The sequence below is a fragment of the Siniperca chuatsi genome, linkage group LG19 (genome assembly GCF_020085105.1).
Source record: "Siniperca chuatsi isolate FFG_IHB_CAS linkage group LG19, ASM2008510v1, whole genome shotgun sequence".
NCBI lineage: Eukaryota > Metazoa > Chordata > Actinopteri > Centrarchiformes > Sinipercidae > Siniperca > Siniperca chuatsi.
The window spans coordinates 18005419-18029512 of NC_058060.1; the positions used below are offsets into that span (position 1 = coordinate 18005419).

At 40.3% G+C, this 24094-nt stretch overlaps 1 protein-coding gene across 8 annotated transcripts in view; it reads right to left on the bottom strand.

The window, feature by feature from the left end:
- The window catches only part of cacnb2a (calcium channel, voltage-dependent, beta 2a), a 72066-nt gene that overhangs the window by 41870 nt on the left and 6102 nt on the right, over positions 1-24094 (bottom strand). For 2 of the 8 annotated variants that reach the window (XM_044177401.1, XM_044177398.1), the window contains exon 1: positions 3374-3613. The exons of 3 other annotated variants lie outside the window; for them this stretch is intronic. In XM_044177401.1, coding sequence (XP_044033336.1) covers positions 3374-3601 — 228 coding nt within the window. In that variant the 5' untranslated portion in view covers positions 3602-3613. Of the gene's footprint in view, positions 1-3373; positions 3614-6006; positions 6113-9080; positions 9437-17578; positions 17752-24094 lie in introns of those variants that run through there. 3 more of the 8 variants (XM_044177405.1, XM_044177406.1, XM_044177408.1) reach the window with 3 other exon arrangements.

The following is a 24094-nucleotide window of genomic DNA, read 5'->3' on the forward strand; positions in this document are numbered from 1 at the left end:
CAGTAATTGGACCACGAGGGGGGATCAATATAACATCCCAAGGTGCTTCACTTAGGAAAAAAATGACATTGCTGACAGTTGTTTCCTTTCACTAGGTAGTTACTAAGGAGTCACCTTGTACAGTCTAAAGAGACTGATGGTCGACTAAATTCTGATTCTGCTGCTCTTACATTCTGCAATACATCCTACCTTCATGAAGTTTATAATATTTAGTTTACTCTCACTGAAACCTAAAAACCTCTTAATATAACGCAGCGTAATTCAACAGTACCATGAACTACATCTTCCAAAATGACCATGAAATTGAATCAATGCATCTAAGACAGTTTCAACAAAAACTGAACATTATAACTTTCATGAAGGCAGGATTTATTGCAGGGCTGTTGTATTAGACTGCATTAGTTTTAGCTACTGTAGGTGTACCTAAACTGGCAAATGAGTGTACACTGTGCACCAAATAGAGTTGTTTAAAGTAGTGGAATTAGCTGTGGAAGGGTACCAGCAGCTCTGTGATATATACGACTCTGTACGATTGATGTAACAGCACAACAGTGCAAATATTGCAGTGCAGTTGCTAATGTTTGGGCCCAGCTAAATATGTTTTCATTTCACCTCAGACCAGCATTTTTCTCTAATGTGTCGATATAGCTCTTCAATCTACAGTACATTGTACATGTACATTAGAATCCCTAAATATTACATGCATAACAACAATATTCTTTGTTGTCTATATGCTGTTAAAATGATAAGGCTGGTGATATTCTATATTTTTGTTATTATCAACAATCATCCCATGAAAAGACCAAAAAAGACCATTTATGGTTATTTAAGTTATAACAGCTTTGGCTACACAGACAATAGGCCTACTTGTTAGTAGGATTGTTGGTTTTGGTCTTTTAGTGATGATAGGGATTTGTTGACAATAAGAAATATATAAAATATAACCAGCCTCATCCTTTAAATAGATGGTTTAAAGTTGGACTACATGAAACCCTAAGTTCTAACTGTTTTATATTCAAAGCAGTGTTGCTCATGTTGCCTTTTGTCTAAATTTACAGCCATCTAAACAAATACAGCTATGTGCATCTACATTGTGGTAAATATCAATGTGGGTGACATCCATAGAAATCATATTGGTGATGGCTGTTAAGTCCTGAAGTTTAATTGTGAAGGAATGATGCATCTCTACAGTTAACCATTTCTTTTTATTAGGGCTGCAACTAACGATTACTTTCATTATCGATTGAGCAAATAAACTTTCGGTCTATAAAATGTCAGAAAGTAAGTTGTCAGATCCCATGGTGACATCTTCAAATTGCTTGTTTTGTCCAAATCTTTAAGATGTTCAGTTTTATATCATAGAAGACGAAGAAAAGCTGCAAATATTCACATTAGAGAGACTGAAACAAGTGCATTTTTGCTTAAAAAGGTCATTGTGCCTGTTGACTGGCTACCGATTAATTGACTAATTGTTTTAGCCCTACTTTTTATAGATATAATTAATCCTTCCACATCATTCTTTTCTAAAGAGGGAAGAGTGCCGAGTCAGATCAATCACCCTGGAGCTGGTGGAGGTTCAGTCTACAGTATAGCGGTGATCATACCTGAGTACTTTTAGTTACAGGATACTCTATATCATGCCACAAGGCCGTTCTACCTCCATATCTGGAGTGGACACAGACATCAGACAAAACCTCTCCACTCTGCCAAACACACTTGCCAGTGTTAAAGCACTCAGGATCATGAGTTAAGCTGTATTACATCAATACAAGATCATAACACTACAGACATCATAACACAAGACAAAACAATGACAGATACTGAAGATAAGTGATTGATTCTGACCCTGAGCATTTTGCCAATGACAGAAACAATATCCAACAACATCAACAGTGTTTTGTTTTCTGTCAAATGTGCTATTATAACAGGCCATGATTCACACAAATGATGTTATGGACATTTAGTAAACTTAAAAAGATCACTAATGGGCTAAAATACACCACAATTAGATCACTGAAGATCTGTCAGACAGACCCCTCCAAAGGCGTTTTGCCTTGCCAAGAATGCCATTACACTAATGAAACTCTCCAAGAGGACTTCAAGTGCTGGTGGATAAATCTGTTCCCTGTTCACTATAGGCCTATTTCTTGCCCAAAATTTAAAAAAGGCAGTACAATCTTCTACTTAGCAAATACAGCACTGTATTTAGTTGATCCTGTAAATGACCCTTTATGATCAGAACTTTTTAAGACAAAGGATCATCTGTCCTCACATACTTTAAATCACACTACATGTCAGTTAAATGCCTGAATTGTAAGGCTAAAATACTTTTTTTGTGGACCGACTGAAACGTGTCCGTGGCATTGAATACCAAAAACTCAGATAGTGCAGAAAGTTAATTTAGGTAAAGTTATTTTCCAGCTGTTTTGTTCTGTCTCTTCTCATATCTGTAAGGTAATGTAGCTGGAGCAAGCAGCTGTTTATCTTAACTTAGCATAAAGACTGGAAACAGGGGGAAAGGACTAGCCTGGCTCTCTCCAAAGAAAAAAAAAATCAATCTAACAGCCCCTCCAAAGCTCACTAATTAACGTGTTATAATGGGGTTTGTTTAATACATCCAAAACCCGAAGTGCAAAAACAACTTCCTGGAGTCTCCGCTGGTTGCCCTGGCAACAGGCTAGCTGTTTCCCCTGTTTCCAGTCTTAATGCCAAGCTAACCTAACCAGCTATTTTAAAAAGTATTGTTTTGGTACCAGTACCAAAACATTTCAAATGATTCCCACCTCTTCTGAAATGTAATTAATGTAAAGCTTGAAATTAAAGCAGGACTGTACAGATCCTGATGCACAATATCCAGATCAGACTGGCGAATCCACGCTGAGCCCGATGTGACTGTGATTCACATCTAATGAAACCCCCAGGGCCGCAGCCAGCATCTGACTGAGGTTACCTAGCTACAACACATGCCAGGCCACTTGAGCCCCAGGACCATCTCTAATTACAGACAATGAGAGAGAGGAGAGAAAATGAGGGAGAGAGACTGTTAGACAGAGGGAGTAAGAAAAAGAGATGGAGATAGAGGATGGGAAAGAGAGATAGAGCCCCAGCTGTTCTGTTTCCTGCTGCCTCTCTGAACGACTCCGGAGTTCGACTGCTGTTACCTCCACTCCACCAAAGGGCATCCCGCTAGTATGTGATCTAAACCTCAGAAAAGCACTGAACCTGTGCACACATCATACAAATGAGGCTAAAACGTCTGTTTAACTGACAGCAGAGGAGTAAAGTCTAAAGCCTTAGCCTATTAATGTGGTATTAGAACAGTACTTTTCCAGTTGAGGCCAAAGACTGAAGTTAAAAGTTGAGTAAAGCTTACCCTTCCCAAGATGTGTTTAGTCAGTGGAGACAAAGGAAACTTGTCAAGCATGCCCAAGGGAATGAAGATCATGAGGTCGGAGTTGCTGGACAGCGAGTGAAAAGACTTGATGACTTCTGAAGCGCTGACATGTACAACAGTGTACAACGTTTGGCGGCTGCAGCGCAGTGTGTGCTGCTGAGTCACTTCACGCTTGCTGAACACATCGGCTGTCCCACATGGAGTCATGGGAAAAACTCTTCAGCCGGCAAATTGGGACCGTTGTGACCAATACAGTCACGCACAGGTCAGGCAAACACAGGCAGAGGGCGATACACTCGCACACTGTAAACAAACACACTTTCACACTCAGAGAATACAGTGACTACCCCTGCCCTCTGGTGACACACAGATATGATGGACATAAGAGTAGATGAAGAGACACAGACATCATAAATAAAAGGTAATAAAATCCACCTAGCTGCACCTCTAAAGCCCACATGTATGGCACAGAGGAATAAGCTATATCAGGCTGTGGATACAGCTCAGTTCGTTGTTGGTTTTGGTCTTTTCATGATTTGTCAACAATAAGAAAAATCCAGTATATCACTAGACTTATTATTTAAGGAAAATTGTTGTTGGTATTTAAAGATTTTCACCAAAAAATACCTAGATTTCTAAATGGGAATCAGTCAGAACCAATTTCCACCCAGATTTTATGCCCACACACACCCAAAAATTGTTGTGTTTCTTGCTTCCTTTGACTTCTGATCACCGCAGTTTACAGTAAAGGAGGTCCTCTTACAATGCTGATTGCTCAGAAAATGCTTCCAGTAATAGAAGATTAAGATAACAATGGGAAGGAAGCTCAAATGAGCTGCTGATTAGGCACCAGAGTCCCACTAACTAAATAAAAAACAATAAACAGTTAACGGTTTTAGCCTGAATTTCCTTAAAACTGATTTATAAATTATAGACATAAACACTAAACAATTTCCAGATTTTTAAGTCCTAGCCATCATCTACTGCATGCTTGCAGTCAGATTAATATACTAAAATTCCCTTTTTAGACCCATACATCTGAATACATCATGATGTAATCACTTTTCTGTCACATAACAGACAACATACAGTGTTCTCCCCTCCTTTTCTGTACACTTTTGGACTAGCAAAGCCACTTTTGTGGCCACTTTGTGTGCCACTCTGATATCGCTGATGGGCTCCTAACTTCAACAGTCCAACTGTTTGAGCAGTTCAGTGAGAGATGATCATCTGCTGTGTCGTCACATGCTGTGTACTGTACATCTCTACAGGAGGGGGGGAACGATCCACGCTGCACACAATAACACCCACGGGGGTGATTGCTTGTGTCCACTTGATCCCCTGACTCACTTTGTAATGATTGCTTCTCTCAGTAAGGAGATTTAAATCTGCTCCGGCCTTTCAACCAATCCAGGATTTAGAGTAAAATAAATGACTGACATGAAACATGATCAGAAACTGTTCTTTATACCTTGGAAGATGTCATACTAAAGTAATATGAAAAGGAGACTGTATACAACAGCAGTGTTCGCAAACCTGCAGATTTGGTTTTTGCAGACGTCCCTCTAATTTCTGCTTTTATTCTTTTGAATTACTGGATTATCTGACCTCCTGAAAGTCCCCTGTGGAGTTTTTGACCACTAATAGCACCATGGAGCAATATTTTTATGAATGGTTCCCCATTTGGTTTACCTCATGCACACATGAGGACACACACATGCACGCAACACATATTCCTGCTGCCCGTTTCTCACAATTTCTCGACGAAGAAGAACGTAATTCACCTGCTAGCTAGTAAACATGAATGTAAACTATGCAAAATGTATCATATTCAAAAACTGTATTTTATGATCAGGAAATGCACTCAACTTGTTTGTCAGGCTTAACATATACACACATTTTGATGAGTGACACTGAATGTAAACATAACTTTGTTTAAGAGAAATGTTACAGGGCACCTTTAAGGCTTCTAAAAAGTTTTGAAATAAAACAAGGGAAACAAAAAAAACAAAACACTTTTGTTGAACTAGTCACAAGCAGACATTGCTTAATTTCAAGGGATTACAAGTCAAAAGGTTTGGAAACACTGCCCTACATTGTGTAAAATGACAAAGATTAAATCCTTCTGCTCCAAATGATCTAAATCAGTTTTCAAAGATAGGATTTAGCTGCATGAACAAACTCTTTCACTAGACCTGTTAGCGGTATCTACACATGGAAAGAGAGAGATGACCCTGCAGATTGTCTTTCACCTACAGAAAAGCCTTGTGGGCATCACTGCTTTTATACATGACTAAAAAAGGCAGACAGTCCCGCATGAATCCATGATTGAAAACCAAGCTCTTCTTATACTAGGTACATTTCCGATAGTGTGGGCCTATGGAAACAGACCTCACAGACAGGATATCGGCTGTGACACTATTGGTGTCGTCACAAACAAAACTGTACACAGCAAAGAATCCACAAGCACAGAAGCTGAGCTGTAAGAGCGTTGCAAAAGCTTTCAGAAAACAAGCTAGTGCTACAACTAATAATACAAGCTCTGGGTAGAGAAGTAAGCTGCTGATTTACACAAAAACAAGAACAGGTTGTGTGTTGTTTTTTTTTTTTACCTTTGGCTTCTTAGACATGCTCGTTCTCCCACAATGCCCGAGACACCTGTGTCGCCTCTCCGTTCCACAGCGACTGTAATGAATTATGCAAATCCCCTGGTTTTTGTTCAGAGTACCATGACCCAGGGGTGCAAGCAGCAGACGCCTGGCGTAAAAAAAAAGAAAGAAAAAAAAAGCCAACCTCCCTGCCTCACTCAAAAAGGGATAACACTGACGGCTGCGCTACCTGGCAAGTTGCTCTTAAATACAACTGGTGTCACGGCCGAGGTGATATCTAGAGGAGAGGAAATGAGATGTGGCCATCCTCAAGAGCTCTTCTAACAGTAAGTGTCATGCCTCATGTGGAGTGAAGAGTCTCTCAGGCAGATCACACACACACTGACATGCACGAGCGGACACACACACAGTCGAGTGTGCTGTGCAGCGTCATGGTTAGCTCTGAAGTGTTTTTCTTCAGCTGGCCAGGCATTAAGCTTTAATTTGACAGTGTGACATCTGTTGCATGGTCAACTCAATTACATGACACTATAAGAAGCGTGCCGTGAAACACACACCACATACACAAACATACCTTAAAACTCCAGAAACACTCTGTCAACAGATACTTGTTGTTGTGATAGTCAGCTTTAGTGTTACTGAAGAGTCTATGTGACGTAGGGCTGCAGTGGCAGAGCTGACTGCTGTAGTAAAACATGTGACCTCTTGCAGCTGTACATCTGTGGCCAGACAGACAGTCAGGCAGTAATAGCACCATCTGGAGTCCTAATCCACCTGGCACTGCCCACCCCTGTGATTATGAATGTGGCCCCCAAAGTCATTATGTTTATTGGATAGACAAATAGATACCTGGGATCAGTGCACTGCAGAGGCGCTGCAACTCTACCGCACAAATCTGCATTTTCTGCAGATGGATTTCTACAAAGATATCAGTAGCTAAATTAACAAAGTTTGGTAAGCGTGCTGACACTTAGATGGGAGGTCTGGATGGATGACAAAAAGATATTTTTGCTCTTCTAGCAGCAGGATCTGAAAATGCTGATTGTTTGATCAGTCTAACTGTCCATCCGACACTTTGGTCCAGAGCATCTTAACAACTGTCCACATTGTCATGAAATTTGTGATGGATATTCAATGTCCAAACAGCATGATTCCTAATTATTTTGTTAACCCTCTCAGGTGTTGTCTAAAAGGTCTGAATATTGTCTCAACGGCAATCTGCACACAACCTCCTCTGCGGCTGTGTGCGCACTGTCCGTAACAATCGTTGTGTACATACTTGCAGAAGTTGCAATGACAACTCCCTCCTTGAGGGAGCTCTCTTTTACAGAGACTGCATATCTGCATTATAGAGCATGTGTGCTGTTTGTTACTTGCTTCCTCATTCTTCTCTTCTTTAAAAATACATTGGCTAGCCAATTGCCAGTGTGTTTTGGAAGACGGTGGAAGAGGAAGTGGCTGCGTTGGGGTACCACAGACCAACGAGCCAATAGTCAACAAGAAGCTGCGTGCCGTCAGCACAGCTGTACAATTTAATTGTTGAGGTTTGCGTGTGCACATGCAAGTTTTCTTTGGCCATCATTTTATCTACACAGTTGGTCTGAAGATTATTTTTAATGTTACATGTGTACAATAGTATGCACCACTTTGTGAACATAAATGGTCCTCAATGAATGTCTCCTTTAACTTAATTGCTGAGACTGTTAAATATTTAAGAACTGACTTGCATTTTTCTTGCAAATTGTTAGTTTTCTCTTATGTTTTTTGATGTATTCATTCATTTATTTTTTCCCCAATTAGTATACTCACCTTGTTCTGTTGTAATTATTTACGAAAACAAAATAAAAAAGCATTCACAAGATAAGAAAATGAAAATGTATCTGATATAAAGTAAAAACTGGCAAAACTGTTTTAAGACTTGCTCTTCTGATTCTAGTAAGCTACATTAATTAAGACCGAGAGGCAGCACTGTGACATTATTTTACCAGGCACTAAGGTACTTTAAGGTACTCAACTTTCCAGCTCTATGTGTGCAGGAATGATCAGGTTCATTGTGAGGACAGAGAGCTGGGCTGCAGAAAGCTGCAGCATGACATATGCGCCATATGGGTGGGTTGAGCAAAAGTGGAGCAGCGTTTCCCTCAGGAGGGAAACACATAAGTACATCTCTATTTATGCGCACGTGCACACGTACAATATACTGGACAGAAATACAAAGTTATCACAGTATCAAACATGAAAGCCTGTATAGGAGAGCACAACATATGGTGTATATGAAAGAGAATTTAGTCTCAGGTTCATCACACCATGACTGTGTCACTTGCACCTGACATACAGTAACTAGAGGTAATAGATTACATAACAAAGAGGCTGAGCTGAGTGGCTGGAGGTCATGCGACTGCAGAGTCAGATGGAGAAAATGTTTTAAAGTCCATATAGAGACAGACAGACAGAAAGTAGATTCTGTAGTAAACCATAACTCCATCCCTTCCTCTCCTCCCTGCCCCACCCCCCTTTTCCCCAAGTAGCTGATTTCATCCTCGCAAAGCCACTCTCACTCTAATCTCCCCTGATCCGTATGCACTGGCAAAGAATCAGATATCAAACTCACACACACATTGAAAAACCTGGGACAACATGATGGAAAATACTAGTTTACCTAATGTTATTATTATTAGAATCAAACAGCTATGCGTTTTCTTGGAGATTCAGCCTTGAGTTGCCTTTGTCTATAATTTCAAGTCATCAGTCACATTTCTTGTAACACAGGCAGAGTTGGCAGACTGATAACCAGATTTCATAAAGTGGGCATGTAGTAGCTTGTAGTTATATAATACCTAAATCTCTAAGCCTCTCTTTGGAATAGCCACTGGGCACAGAGGCATCAAAAACCAATGGGAATATACCGTAATAGTCTCTGCATAATGTGTTAAACCAGAAAATCTTATCAATAGTGATGCAAAAAATGTTACATGGCTTCCAGTTATTTTGAAAAGAGCACAGCATAGAAAGTAATAGCCACACATGCAGGTAGTTCAAGAATAGAGGAGAAAACTCCACCAACACGCCTCACTTACCCATGAGACATTTTTATTCTTGGTTTGTTTGATCATGGCAACAAGAGCAGGCCGGTAACGTGGAGAGAGGAGAGGAGCCCCCTCCTCAGCAGATTTCAGCCCCACAGCCTGTTGTGTGGGCAGGTCTGAGCGGGATCAGGGGTGATGGCCGGAGGGCACGTCACGCTCAGCCATAGGTCATCATCTGCCCTGTGAACCTGCGAGCCCAAATCGCCTGCTCTGACTGAATCCAGCATCTGTCAGCAGGATCAGACCACACTTCACGTAGAAGAGGACGATGACAAAGTTTTCAGGGTTTTTCAGGCTCCTTCACGTGGCAAAAAGTCAAGATCACATAAGATTTATCCAGCAAAGTCAGAGTCTCTTCCTCCTGACAGCACACAGTGACCTGGTGGACTGATTATGTATTTACGCTGAGTATGAATATGAAACATCCCAGCAGGTTTAACCCCGCCCTGCTGTGCTTCAGCGTGCACCCAATCGCGGAGCAGATCTTTGTGGCCGGCTCCCGAGGGTGAGCTTATAGAAGCATTAGGATGAACTTACTGATTCTCTGGAGGAGAGGACGGGGCTCTCCACTCTACTGGCAGGTCACTGACACCTCCAGAAACAAACAAACAAAAAAAACACAGGGAGTAGCTGAGGGCAACTTAAAGTAACTGACCTCATCTGCATCTACTGTAGGCAGATGTACTCATTACCCTCCCCTCTTTTCTGTTTCATCTACTCTCCCTTCCTCTCCACCTTCCTAATCTCACTTTCCTTCCTCTACACTCTTCCCTCCCTCTCTGCCTCCCTCCCTCCATCTCCCTCTCAGGGATATGTCTCCTCGCCCAGCTGGTACCTGTTGTCATGGCACCTCTTTGCTAAGAGACGAGTGCCGCGACAGACAGTAAAAGATGCTCAGTGAAAATGGGATTCGCTCTTTCTCTTTCTTTCATCTCTTTGTATTCAATGGTATCATTGCTCTCTGACCTAGAATCAAATCTGCTCTCTTTGGCAACAATTTAGCCTCTAAATGTTGTCCTGACCTTCTGCCATCTTACACTCATATTCAGCTTCTACAGCCTGACTCACTCACTAACTCACTTGTCTTATCTTCCTTTCTCTGACACCAGCAACTCCTCACTTGTTGCAGTCTGTTTGCATGAGTCTACCCGGATTACTCATAAAAGATCAGTGAAGAGTTTTGAGGCGGTCCTTGCTGTTTTGAGTGGCTGCACTTAAGTGGAATTGAACCACAGAGAAGGTACAGATCTCCAGATCAGCAGTGGCAGAAAAGACTTCAGACTTTACATAAACAATCAGAATAACCAGTGCTTTTAACTGGAATAAAAAGGTGCCAGTACTTCAAACCAACAACCAGCGCAGTGCATCACTGCAGATTTCACTTGCAAGGACTGATTAGATAAATATTTATTTTAAACTCTTTAAAAAAACATATTTCAGACTTTTCTTTAATTATCGATTAAACTGCAGACCATTTTAGGTCACAGGAATGTCTTCACTTTGCTTATTTTGTCTGACTAACAGTCTAAAACCTTAACATATTCAACTTTCTGTTATATGTGACAAAGAAAAACAGCAAATGTCACATTTGAGAAGCTGGAACCAGAGAATGTTTTGGCACTTTTGCTTGAAAAATGACTGAAACTATCAATCAATCAGTTATTAAAATAGTTGCCGATTCATTTTCTGTCGATCGACTAATTGTTTCAGCTCTAAACTTTATCCCCTCACATACCATAATGATCTCTGAGGCTCACTTTTTTAATTTGCAGTTGTAGTATATAGCATAATTCAATCACTGTTGACAACCACCGAATTACAGATAACAAACATAATTAAAACTCAATCTCAGGATCCAAGAGTTTAGGGTTTTAAAGCAAGACTTTATACAGCTCGTGATCTATTTTTAACGTCTGTCGCTCTAATTAATCGTCTCTAGTATCCATATGGGCCGGCAGCCCTCCTCTGGTGCACAAGGTTGTCTGCATCTCTCCGCTGTTAATTGGTTTCAAAGAACATCTGCTCCTGTTTTAAGTGATGCTCGGTTTGGCCTGGCTGCCCTCGCTGTCTAAGGTGCCAGTTTAATGGGCATGAGCTGAGCCCACAGCTCCTTCAGCTCTCTAATGATAACATGATTGTCCATTTTTCTACAGATTTTATGCCTTCTGTAGGTTGTTACTGGAAGGAAGTGACGCAAAGTACAGTCAGCACAAGGTGTATTTGAGACACAGGGGGAAATAAAGAGTTAAAGTATTATATGGGGAGTTATACGGGGAGCTATGTATCAAATGGAGCTAAAGTGAGCCTTAAACTAAACCTTACATCATATACAGCAAATAAATACAACAGCTCCACCAACAGCAGAGAATCTACTACAGACATATTTCTTCCTAAAGCCATGTGTTGTAGTTGACGTGACGGTAAAAAATTTAATTACTGAATAGATTGTGCCAGAAACTGCAAGCCTCACAAAAACGGATGACGGCACTCCAGCCCTCAAAGCAGCTGCTTTCCACTGATAGCAGCAAAGCAGCCAATATGACGTGTTGAGGAGAGAAACGCGGCTAAAATTAACATTCGCCAGAGAGAGCAAACTGTATGTATGGATCTCATGCAGCTGGTTGTAAAACTGCAGACTCGTATGGATTATTAACAATACATATTTACTGATGTTGGCCATACAGTAGCTGTATATTTTGTAAGAAATACATTTATTTTATAATTGTAAATTTTCACTGATGTTTTGGAAAGACCTGGAGGAATATTTAGGTGACATAGGATACAGTCTAGTAACCATAAGATTTTTGCTTACTTTGATTGATCCTTCCATTCCAAAATATGATTCATTTCATTATATTGCTGAGCAAATTTCAAAAATGTTATCTCATTCTGTCTGAACCACACAAACCATATTGCCAATGTTACATACAGTTTTTTTTTTTACTTGATAATGAAGCGTCTTTTGTTTGTTTGTTTGTTTTTTGTAATGTTATGTGAAGTTTTAGCCATGCTAGTGGCTAAAAATATCCCTATAGGCTCTAGCGATGGCAATGTCAGTTGTTTAGTCCACCTCTTTGGTCCAAACTGAAATATCTTATTATTATCTTATTATACTTATATTACATTGGATAGATTGCCATGAAATTTTGTACAGACATTCATTTTGACCAGAGGATGAATCCTGATGTCTCTGGTGATCCCCTGACTTTTCATCTAGCGCCACCATGAAGTTGACATTTATAGTTTTGAGTGAAATATCTCAACAAATATTGGATGGATTGCATGCAACATCAGCATGTCAGCATTGTTATCGTGAGCATGTTAGCATGCTGACGTTAGCATTTAGCGCAAAGCACCACCAAGTAAGTACAACCTCACAGAGCTACTAGCAAGGCTGTAGACTCTCGTTTGGTTGAAGATATAATTTCTTATGTCTATTTTGAATATTGTTCAGGCTTTTAGTTCTCCGACTCTTTGTTGTACAATGGTTTTGTTAATGAAGATGATGAAAAATAAAAAATGGAATAAAAAATAAACATGACTTTTTCTACATTTAAAAAATACACAAACACTTAAAGAATTATACATGATAGGCAACAACAGCTGATACAGCCAAGTTTAAGCCAATCCAATAAGGCATTTTCTAAAAATTATTATTAATTTATTTTCATTTTCACCTATAGTTGGACAGCTGATAATATAGGCATAGACTGGAAACGAAAGAAGAGGGAAAGGGTGGGGTACTCGACTACCCCAATAAGGGATTTTCAAGCAGACAAACAAACAGAAAGCGCATCTGTAGTGATATAGTGACTCATCATAGCATGACATCAGTCACCTTCCACATAATACTGTATATTTTGTAGGGAGTGAGCTGCATCTTTCCCCCCATGACTTCACCATTTCCAGACAAGTGAGGGTTTTAAAACTCAGACTGTCGCAGCCCATTCGTAACTGAACCGGGGTCAGTGCACACAGATTCAGCACACATTGTCACTGACATCAGTGTTTCCAGGCTGCAGTGAAGCTATACTCTAGATAGACCTTCCCAGATCACACTTTCCAGTCCCACGGTGAGGTGATGGATTATGTAAAAGCAGTAAAAATCCACCTAAATCCAAGACATTCCTAAGGGCCTCTGTGGCCAATTAGCTGCTCAGTTTCCGGACATTTCCATATTCTCTGGAAAAGTGAAAGAACGCACAACTGCTGCCAAGGAAACCCTGCTCCAGTCTTCTCTGCGCTGGCCCGACACTTTATCTGGGCGTGCATCCCAAAGCCTGGAAAACTGGGAATTCCTGGTCGCACATTCGCCATGGGAAATTAGCTCACCACTAGCACACACAAGCTCAGTATTTTCTGGGAAAAATTACAGTCTTCTGTGTAATACTCCAGTATCTGCCATTTCTCATTCTTTATGTGGTAACTTTAGCGCACCCAGTGAAATATCTCAGCATCTAATGAATGGATTGGCCCAACATTTGGTGCATATATTCATGGTCCCAAAAGGATAAATCCTACTGATTTTAATGATCCCGACTTCTCATCCAGCGCCATCATCAGGTCAAAATTATAATTGCTACAATACTTTGGTTTATGACCGAATACCTGCAAAACTAATGATTCCGATCATCCTCAACTGCACTTTGTGTTTCGTGCTAATTATCAAATGTTAGCATGCTAACATGCTAAACTAAGATGGTGAACATGGTAAACATGCCTAAGTGCAGCTTTGAAGAGCTGCTAGTGTGGCTGTAGACTATTCATCTTGTTTTGACTGCAGCCAAAAATATACTTAGATATTTTGGGAATATGCAGAGCTAAATGCTTTAAATATCAATGACAATTAGCTGATTATAAAACCACATATTTATAAGCCATCTGCAAAATATTGCTGATCAAAGGAAGTACTGTACTGCATTGTGTTCCACATACTTTACCAACTTTTATACCACAGAAACATAAAAAACTCCAGCATTTCATTGGCTCTCTGCAGAGTTCACAGATAGTACTGGCTACCACTGCTGCATAAAGCAAGAAAGCCTAGAAAACAAAGAGAGGAATGGAGTAAGGCCTGCTGTCTTCAATTAGCTGACTTTCCATGAGGAGTGTCTGGGACTGGCCATTCAGTCTGTCAGAGCAGAGTCCCATCCGGCCGGGTCTCCGTGCTCCACATTCCATCCAGAGCGGAATTGTGTTCCGCCCCATTTCAGACGTAAAACGGTGGTTTGTTGCTGCATATTGGAAACATGTGAGAGGAGTGTCACAGAAAGAGTGGCGAGTCACGGCAGCTGGGGTCTTCTCAAGGTCAGCACTTGCTACAGTTACGAGACTGTCCTCTGTGAGCCTTTTAACTGTACTCATTATATTAATTTCAACATGTGCACAGTAATCAAACACAAACACATGTTGCCGGTGATACTCCATCACACTGAATGGTTTGTTTTCATGCAAACACTTTACACATGGGGCTTAGACCGTCTAGTCCTACACTAATCCACTCATCAGTTAAATTAAAGCTTACTCAGTTGTACAGTAAATGTTGATTCAGCCTACTGCAGCGTGTGTCACACAAAACCAAATTGTGTAACCAAACTACAGTAGTCTGCACAGGGCCGCTAGCATTTTTCCTTCTCTACAATATCTGGGATAAAGTTGGCGTCCCAGTTCAGAAGCTGGACTCTTCAAAGTCCACATTTCTAGACAGAATATGTCATAATGGGCCCACAAGTCTCGGCCGCTTTTCAAAGGCTCCTCCAAAGAAAAGCAGCCTGCTTTTGGAGGACCCAACTGGTGTATCATTTTCAGCTCTCAGTATCACACAATCCATTGTGCACCCGTCACTTGTTTAAATGAGTATTCAGGTGATTCTTGTTAACTCATAAATTCAGGAAAGCATGTTGTTTTCAGCTGGTGTTTGTGACCTGCAGCCTGTTACACCAGGTGTGTGTAACTTAGTTACAACTTAGTTACATTCCTGTCCCATTTCTTCACAATTGAGAATGACTTCCGGATGGGAGCCGAAACGTCTTGATTCTGAAAACAGTGTCCAGATGACAACGACTGAAACCTTTTCTATGATAGAACACTCCTGGACGAATGAGGGACTACACCGTCGTAACTTAGTTAGTTGTGATTTATGCATTACTAAAATAAAAGCGGTTGCACCACAGAAATATGTTACAACATAACTAAGTAACAACTAAATAGTTACACATGCCCCTACGGTAGGTGTAAATCATAAAATGTCACAGAATTATACTCACTAATTGTAAAACAGCAGCTTTTATGCAACACAGCATCATTTTTTCATTAATTGTAAGCCGTTTTGCAACAGATTAATCCAGTAGAGATTAGTTGATTAATCGATTAGACAACTCACAGAGAAATAATTGTCAATTGTTTCGATATTGATAAGTCATTATTCAAGTAAAAATGCAAAGAAAAAAATCCCTAATTCCAGTTTTGTGTGGATTTGCTGCTTTCCTTTGTCTTATTTGATGGTAAACTGAATATCTTTAGATTTTGGACTGTTGGTCAGACAAAACAAGTAATTTGATGAGGTCATCTTGGCCTTTAAGCAATTGTGATGGGCATTTTTCACCATTTTATGACATTTTATTAATCGATTAATGAAGAAATTAATCAGCATTATTATCTGACATTATTTGCAAGCTGCCCACTATGTGTTGAAGTTCAGCACTAATATTTCCACTTCATGGGGATGAATTTGGAAATGTTGCTTCTCTTTTTTGTGAGGGACCCAGCTTAATAGTCCATGCCTTTTGGAAGATGAAATCCCTGAACTGGGATGAAACAGCTGATATCATGATGTACATCAACGATTATTTTCATTAATAATCTGCTGACTATTTTTTCAATTAATCAAGTTTTTGTTGTTTATAAAATGTAAGAAAATGAAAAATGCCCAACACAATTTCCTAAAGCCCAAAATGACTTTTTAAACATCTTGTTTTGTCTGACCAAAAGTCTAAAACCCAAAGATATTTAGTTCACTATAACATAAGATAAAATAAAGCAGCAAATCCTCACAACTGAGAAGCTGGCATCATCAAATATTTGGCATGTTTGTTTGAAAAATTACTGAAATGATTAATCGATTATCAAAATAGCTGCTAAAAAATCTTCTGTATCTATTAATTGTTTCAGTTCTAGCTGCACTACATGCAAACTTTGCACAGTGGTGACTACACATGTATCATTAAACATTTGAGCCTTAATACCCTGTAATTATGTCACATTAGATGAGTATGTCCTCACACTATTAAAACACACAGACCTTTCTGTATTGACATATCACTGTTTTAGTTGATCTAAGGCTGCTGTGCCTCACTGAGCTCAGAACATTTTGTCTAATGAGCTTCTGTCTTGGATTTGGGGATGACATCATAACTCATTTCAGACAATGAAATAAAAAAAAATCCACCTCATGAAAACTTTATTTCTGAGCCTTGAGGGTGTTAAAGCATTTTCTCTCTGCATGGAAATGGTGTGTTTATGCATTTATGTGTGAGTGAGAGTAAAAGTGTAACATGGCCATCTAGTGGTAAAACTCAATTAGGGAGGACCATCTTTATCTGCAGTACTGGAAGACTATGAGGATGGGTAAAGAAAAACATCCTTATTTGTTGCAATGCTTTATTGGTGAACAGTGTAATAAAGACTCTAGAAAGCAGAAAATATTCCTCTACCTTTGAGCTATAAACAAGGGAGTCTAGAGAAACCAACCGCAGCTGAATGACAGAATTAAGGATGCAAAGGACAGTACGGAATAAGATTAATTTATCATCATATTTCCCATCTCAAGTCATACTGTACCTGTTAGCAGAAACACACCCACATTTTCCTCTCACTGCATTTCATTACACCAAACCACCACAGTTATTCTCATTTATACACAGCTTTTGATTCCAGAAAACACAAAGAACACATGAGATAAATCAGCAAAGCCCAATAAAGTGGAACTGTCAACAGAGCATGTGCTTGCAGAGTGAACCCTCTGCAAAAACCTCAGCTCTCTGTCCAAAACCCGGAATAAATATGAAATAAAAGATTAATCATGTCTGGCGGCATGCACTGCGCGAACAGAGCTCTGCAGAAAACTGTCAGCCCAGTGCAACTGAAATATTTCAGCTAAATCCTGCAGCATTCAGGATTGGTTCAGGATAGAGATCTAGCAGGGAACAGTGATCAACATCGAGGGAGAATGCTGGCAGGTGTCCACTGACCAATCAGTCTGGTGCTTTGAAGCAACAGTGACATTTTCAGTAAAGTTGTGCATGTTTTGATGTAACACCTGCACATATCATCTCTGAATTATTCATACAGTCTAACCCATCAATCATAATAAAGCACATTAGTCTACACATGCTGGCGACTTTCGGTTTCATCAGCTTCTCCTAATCTCCCTCACGCACACTCTCTCCTCTAACCCGTGTGATAAATCAGCATCAGAGCCACAAACTCACATATGGAAGCTGTGCTCTCCGGCGATGGCCCAGCCCACAGCACGGCATGAAGGGGACCAGGGCGGGAGGGAACGGACGGCCGTCTCACAGACTCCCTGTCAGGCAGCAGCATCCGCTCAGCCTCGGTCCATGCCTGCACACTTGGCCCACACGGGTGCAGACCACCAAAAGACGCAGAGGGGATGACGAGGACAGAAGGAGAAGACGGAGGAGTGAGCAGAGGACTGACGTTTCCACACCAGCCCCTACTTCTGTCCACCCACCCCCCACGTATACGCCAAATCCCCACCCCCCGACTCAGAAACTCTCAGGATTCAAAAAGTCAAATTCTGATGCCCCTCCTCCTTCTCCTCATCTTTTACCCATCTCCAGACTGTTGCAGCAGAGTGTCCAAAAGGCTGACAGTGAGGTGCACGTCTGAGCTGACTGTTTACCCCACCCCAAAATCTGTAACCGCTCCGGCAGATCCTCTGGGCTGCCAAATCCTCTGCAGTGCTGCTCTGTGCCGTAGCAGAGAGGTACAGTTGCAGGCTGGCACACTGGTTCAGCTGCCAGTGGATTTAGACACACTCATCATCACACACAAGTTCCCTCTCAGCATGGGAAGGAGGTGGAGTTCTGAGTGTCCTTTATTGACCGCTGTCCCTTGCTTTCTAATGGAGGAAGCCGCCTCTATACTCTCCGCCTCTTCTCCCTTCTTTCATCCAAGGTTCAGTCTGCTTTAAAAGCTTGACACACACACACTCTGGCTCTCTTCTTGACTTTTTGCCTCCCCTTTTATCTCAGATTTCATTGCCTCTTCACTCTTTTCGTTTATTTATTTATTTTTGTGATTCAGTCCTCATTTGCATTGCATTACCCTTTGTACTTTCTCAGTATGAGTGGTTAGGACAGAGGCTGAGAGAGCTACTGGTTGCTGAAGAGACTGCACTGTGCTTTCATGTTACAGAGAGAGTGTGTGTGTCTCGTGCAGAGAGCCAGTGGTGCAGGGGGAAGTCGCTCACGCAGTTCGGTCATGCCAGCGTGCCGAGTGTGAACGCAGGGCTGGCGTGATTGTTTCTTCCCGACACACACCTCTCTACTCTTGCCCTTCCCCACTGCGTTCAGGTGATTGAGTCCAGACCGACAGGGAGCCTCATGGCTGCGTCGTAACTGCTGTGTCAGCCAGAAGTGCACATATTCTCTCTCTCTCTGTCTCAGTGTTCACTGAAAAGTGTGGCAGGAAGGTGCATAGGTAATATTCATATACACAGCATGACTGTGGGCATGTTTTTGAATCTCATCTGGCAACAAGGACACACACAGCATGAGTGATGGACTGAATTTCAGTAACAATGCCCTTTGGCTCTGAAATTTCTTTCAAGCAACACTTGCAAACATTTAATCAATTTAAGACATTTGTGAATGATGTAGGGAAATTAAGATAATAGCAGACATTCCTTGAAATTACAGGGGTTTGTGACAGAAGTTGATCAGGACTCATTACAGTAAACGCATCATGGCTTTCAATCAACCCAAGCTGCATCAGTTCAGTTGGGTTGCTTTTAACATAAAGCCCAGTATAATTCAATTTAATAACATTTGCATAACATTTGACTGGATGGTACAATTTGGTAAACAGTTGGAAAAAATTTCCACATGTATTAATTATGTATGGTTGGATATGTAAATAATGCAAGAGAAAAGTTCTGCTCATATTTATTAAGTCAAGTCAATTTTATTTATATAGCCCAATATCACAAATTACAATTTCCCTCGAGGGGCTTTACAATCTGTACAGCATACAACACCCTCTGTCCTTAGACGCTCACTAAGGATAGAGCACAAAGTTGTTATTAAAGGATTTACTGGAAATGTTAAGTAGTGCCTTTCATATGGTATTTGAAATTAACGAGATATTAAGATGGCATGTAAATGTTAAAAGATGGCATTGATCATTGTTTTGGTATCTCTGGTCTCTGTATGTAAGCACTTAGCTTTGGTCCATAATACCCTTATTGTCATCTCCTTTTATTGCAGCCTCATGTACAGTGTGCTCTTATATCTTAATATTCTGCAGAGCTGACTTTGATGCTGAAGAGTTGAAAACTTGTTTCATAAAGGGCAGCTTGTCTCATCTGCAGCAACACACTCTATCCATGTTGTTCCTCTGTATAAAGGGTGCCACACAGTGACTGTAGTTTGTCACCATGAAAATGATTTCTGCTGTCAGACAGAGCTGTATAGAGATAAAGACAAACTCAACTATCTGTCTTCACAAATCAGAAGTGATACTGAATTCACCAAGCAGGTACTCCTTATGGAAACAAAGTATCTACTATTACTATATATCATATTGCACTTTTTAACAGATATTGTTTGATTAAGAAGGCACTGATATCAAAGAGGTACCTAAAGCTGGCTCTTTTTAGGAACTGTTTCCAAGCTAGTAAAATGGATTCATTAGGCCCAGAGTCAAATGAATGTCTTAATATTTTATCTTTTTATTCAAGAGCAATGTACAAATCATGTAGGTCTTAACTGAGTAAATATGTAATCAGTCAAAACTTGAGTTTTAATTCTCTCAATGTTCGATTTCTAGATCTTAAAAGGGGACCTCCACAGATTTTACAAATCAAAGTCTGTTTACAGGCCTTTTGGAGTACTACTCAAAATGCGACAATAGTTGTATTAAGTGTTTTGTGGCTGCGGAAAATCTGATTAATTGCCTCAAGTGATGTCACTTGAGTCATCGTTGGTTGGGGCTGAAGACTACAAGTTTGAAAATGAAAATCATCTGGGGGTGTGGAGTTAGAAAGAAGTGAGTTAACCAGACCTCTGTAGCTCGCTCCTCATCTCTGCTTGAATCTCGGACCAAAGCTGTCAAGCTGCATTGTGGGTAATGTAGGAGCCAGGTTTTGACAAGAAAAATGTGTGGAATAAAAAAAGATGATATCTCTGGTTCTGCTGCATCCATTTTCCAGTCTTACAATGTCATGCAACACTGCAATCAAATCTAATCACATATGAACAGCAGGTTTGAAAATATGTTATATTTAAATTGTAATATACTAGGTAATGTAACTTCCTTTTTGTGAAATATCATATTCAGAGAAACAGGGCACACACACACACACACACACACACACACACACACACACACACACACACACACACACAAAAGGTAAGGTTTGTCTTTCCTAAAGCTGCCTTACAAGCAAAACACTTTGTTTGTGTATCCACATAAAACCTCTAAGGCCTTTATTTTGTCACTGGCATCTCCCCTTTTTAATTTTTCCTACCCTCACAGTATTCATTCACAGTTTTGTTTTGGTGAATACAGGTGGCATTTCAGGGGTCAAGTGGCTGTGCAGATGGTGTGTAGCCCGTTGTAAAGCTTTGAGCTCATCAGTGATAGTATCAATATCTATATATCTCCTGCTAGCGTCTGACAGACCCTCAGCTGAACGTAAATCTGGCACCGTCTTTCATCAACATTGAAGCTTCTTTAGTTTACTGCCAATAATTCACTGACTGACATGTGTCTGCTGTGATGGAAAGGCCTCATTATGAACAGAGAGATGTGCACCTTACAGTGAAAAGGGAATCATATATATCAGGTGATCTGTCAGAATCTGTCCCCCTTTGAGAAGTAATCATCACTCAGCTGCTGCTGACGCCATGAAAAATACTGCAGGAGATCATGTCTACAGACTAAAATACTGCTTGTTTAACTTAGGTGTAGCTTTGAAGGTGTGTCCAGAAAGTGTAATGAACCTGAGGTCATTTACTCAAAAAACTGGATCCCTTCTTGCCATCATATCTGTTAAATTAGCACATACACAATACCATTATCCACAAGCAGAAACCAACTGTGATAAAGCAAGTAATGCAACCGAGAAAGACATATCTATTCTTCCTTCCCCTTAGGTCTCCATCACTACCCAGAAGACAAACTCGATCAATCACAGATGCAGACACCTTAAGACAAGAGCAAGCCTTAAAGGCAAGAGAAGGAGCAAATTAAGTGCATTCATCTTATGATTAAAATAAAATAAATGCAGTATGGTGAATAACCTTAGAAGGTTTTCTTTCCCAGTACACAGCTTATGATGTGTTGTGCCATTTGTAGTTTATGTAGCCTATGAGTAATTTCTCAAGCAAAAACACCACACATTACCAAGTTCTAGCTTCTCAACTGTGAGGATTTCCTGCTTTTCTTTGTCTTATGCAATAGCAAAATGAAAATCTGAAGCGACCACATAAAATGCCCAGCAGCACTCTTACTGTATGCATTTCATGGCATGGCTAACAAACTACTACTATTAAAATATGAGATATGATAATCACTAGAAAGTGTGAATGATCAGCAGCTCTTTTCTTCAAATCAGTGGTTTAGAAAAGGACTGTAACATGCTGCATCCATTCTGACCTAATACGATGTCTGATGTAACATTTTGATGGACATTATTTAAATGGAAGACTTTGATCACTCATAATAACAGCAGAAAGCATTGACCTTGTCCACTAGGGGGGTAGTGCATCAACACAGTGCCAAATTAATTTAGCCTTCGCTGTAACACAGCAGGGTGGGGTGAGTATGGAGGCAGAGAAACTTGGATTCAGGTCACTGTGAACGCATGCATGCACTGCTGAAGTGTCTTTTAACAAAACCTTTCCTTCTTATATGTGTTTTTTCCCTCTTTTTTCACATTTGCTTCTTAATCGAAAATGTTTGTTTATTTTAAAGAGTAATTAAAAAAAATTACTTCCTGGTTGGTTTTAGTATAAAATGTCAGGGACAAATACTGAACAGCTCCGTCACCGTGATCAAGAGAAAATCAGTGCCCAAATTTAGATTTTGCAGCTTGATTTGATTACTTAATTATCACTAAGTTAAATAACTGCATTCATTTCTTTTGCCACTAGATGGCAGTCTGGTGCTTCTATGACGGCCGATGAAGCAGCAGTGGTTTCCACATTCTAACATTTCCACATTTACCCCCATGCATCATTACTGCAGTTTGATGCCAGAAAACACATATGGCTCTTCAGAAATATTGACTATTGGAAAACTATGACATATGTAGCTCAAAAGGTCAGACAAAGGTCTGCAGGGTTAATGTTACACTTCACCTTTCCAAGATTTCCAGTGGCAGCTTCTCCATACCACTACAGTATGGCACTGGTATCTGTTATATAAAAAGTCAAGGGTTGCCATATCTGATAAATATCAGAGTCACTCTTCTCTTCATTGAGAAGAGAAAAAATTATCTATGGATTATCTAAGGATGATGAAAAGGAAAAATTCCTGCAATCAGGGAGTGAGCGAGAAGAGGTTTCCTGCCCTCACCACACCCGCCCAGACAGTCTTTCATCACCAAATCCATTTCTCCAGCCTGAATGTACAGACGGAGCAGACAGAGAGCGTCGAACTGTAACAATGTGCCGTGGACAAACTGCTGCAGCGGGAGACATCAAGACACAGTGTTATAATGAGATGGCGGTGAAAGAGACAGAGGGAGGCGGGCAATTCAGAGCCTGGTGCAACCATTTACATTTACATAACGAGTGTGGGAAGCAGCAGGAGGTTAATTATGACATAATGCTCTGCGAGTTATGCAGATCACAGTTTGAACTACTGTATGTCAGATCCTCATTACTGTATATTGTTTCTAATGCAGCAAAAGTCTCATTACAGTTATCCTCCCCTGAGATCTTTTTTATCAGGTGCTTTGATATTGAATCAATTCAGTCAATTTATTACCTGTCTGCTCTTATTCCACTGTTGTTGTATTTTTTGTTTCATTTACTCCAAAATAAATGAGACATACAAATGTAAAGCCATACATGTCAGTCAGTTGATAGCTGCCTTATATAGCTTATTCCTCCTTGTCATACAGCTCTATTTTTGTCCAAAAACTATCAAAAACATATCATGAGCCACACAGTTGCACTGGGTGACACGTTCCTTCATTAAAATAAACATGGGCTCTGTAGTTTGTCTTGACTCAATTCCACAAACACCGTCCTGCTGCTGTAAAATACTCACTAGAGCACCAAATGTGTATTAATCCACAGATGAAAATAGCCCCCAACAAATGCACTATTTATTCCTGCTTGAGTGTTGTTTGGTTTTCTTTTCATGTAATTTGTTAACAGTAATAAAAAAAGAATAGAATATTCCCAGCCTAATCCTTTAAAAAGTCCAAAACATTCCTTCAAATTTATGCTTCTCTGTATGTGTTACCTGTCAATTACAGATGATTTCAAGACTTTGGTGAACACTTCTGAAGGCAATCTACTGTACCGCTGGTGTCCTATACTGGTATCCTCTGATATCTCTACAAGAGCCAGAGGGCAAACTGACATCCTAAAGGGGAGCTCATCAGACATCGCAGCCATGAATTTAAAAAAATAGTTGATCAGACATTCATCATTAGAGATCATTCTTTTTGGAACAGCCTGACAGAAGAAATTACGAAAGATTTTTTGTAGACTTGCTTTCAAACAGTTCTTCCCCTCGTGTTTAATCCT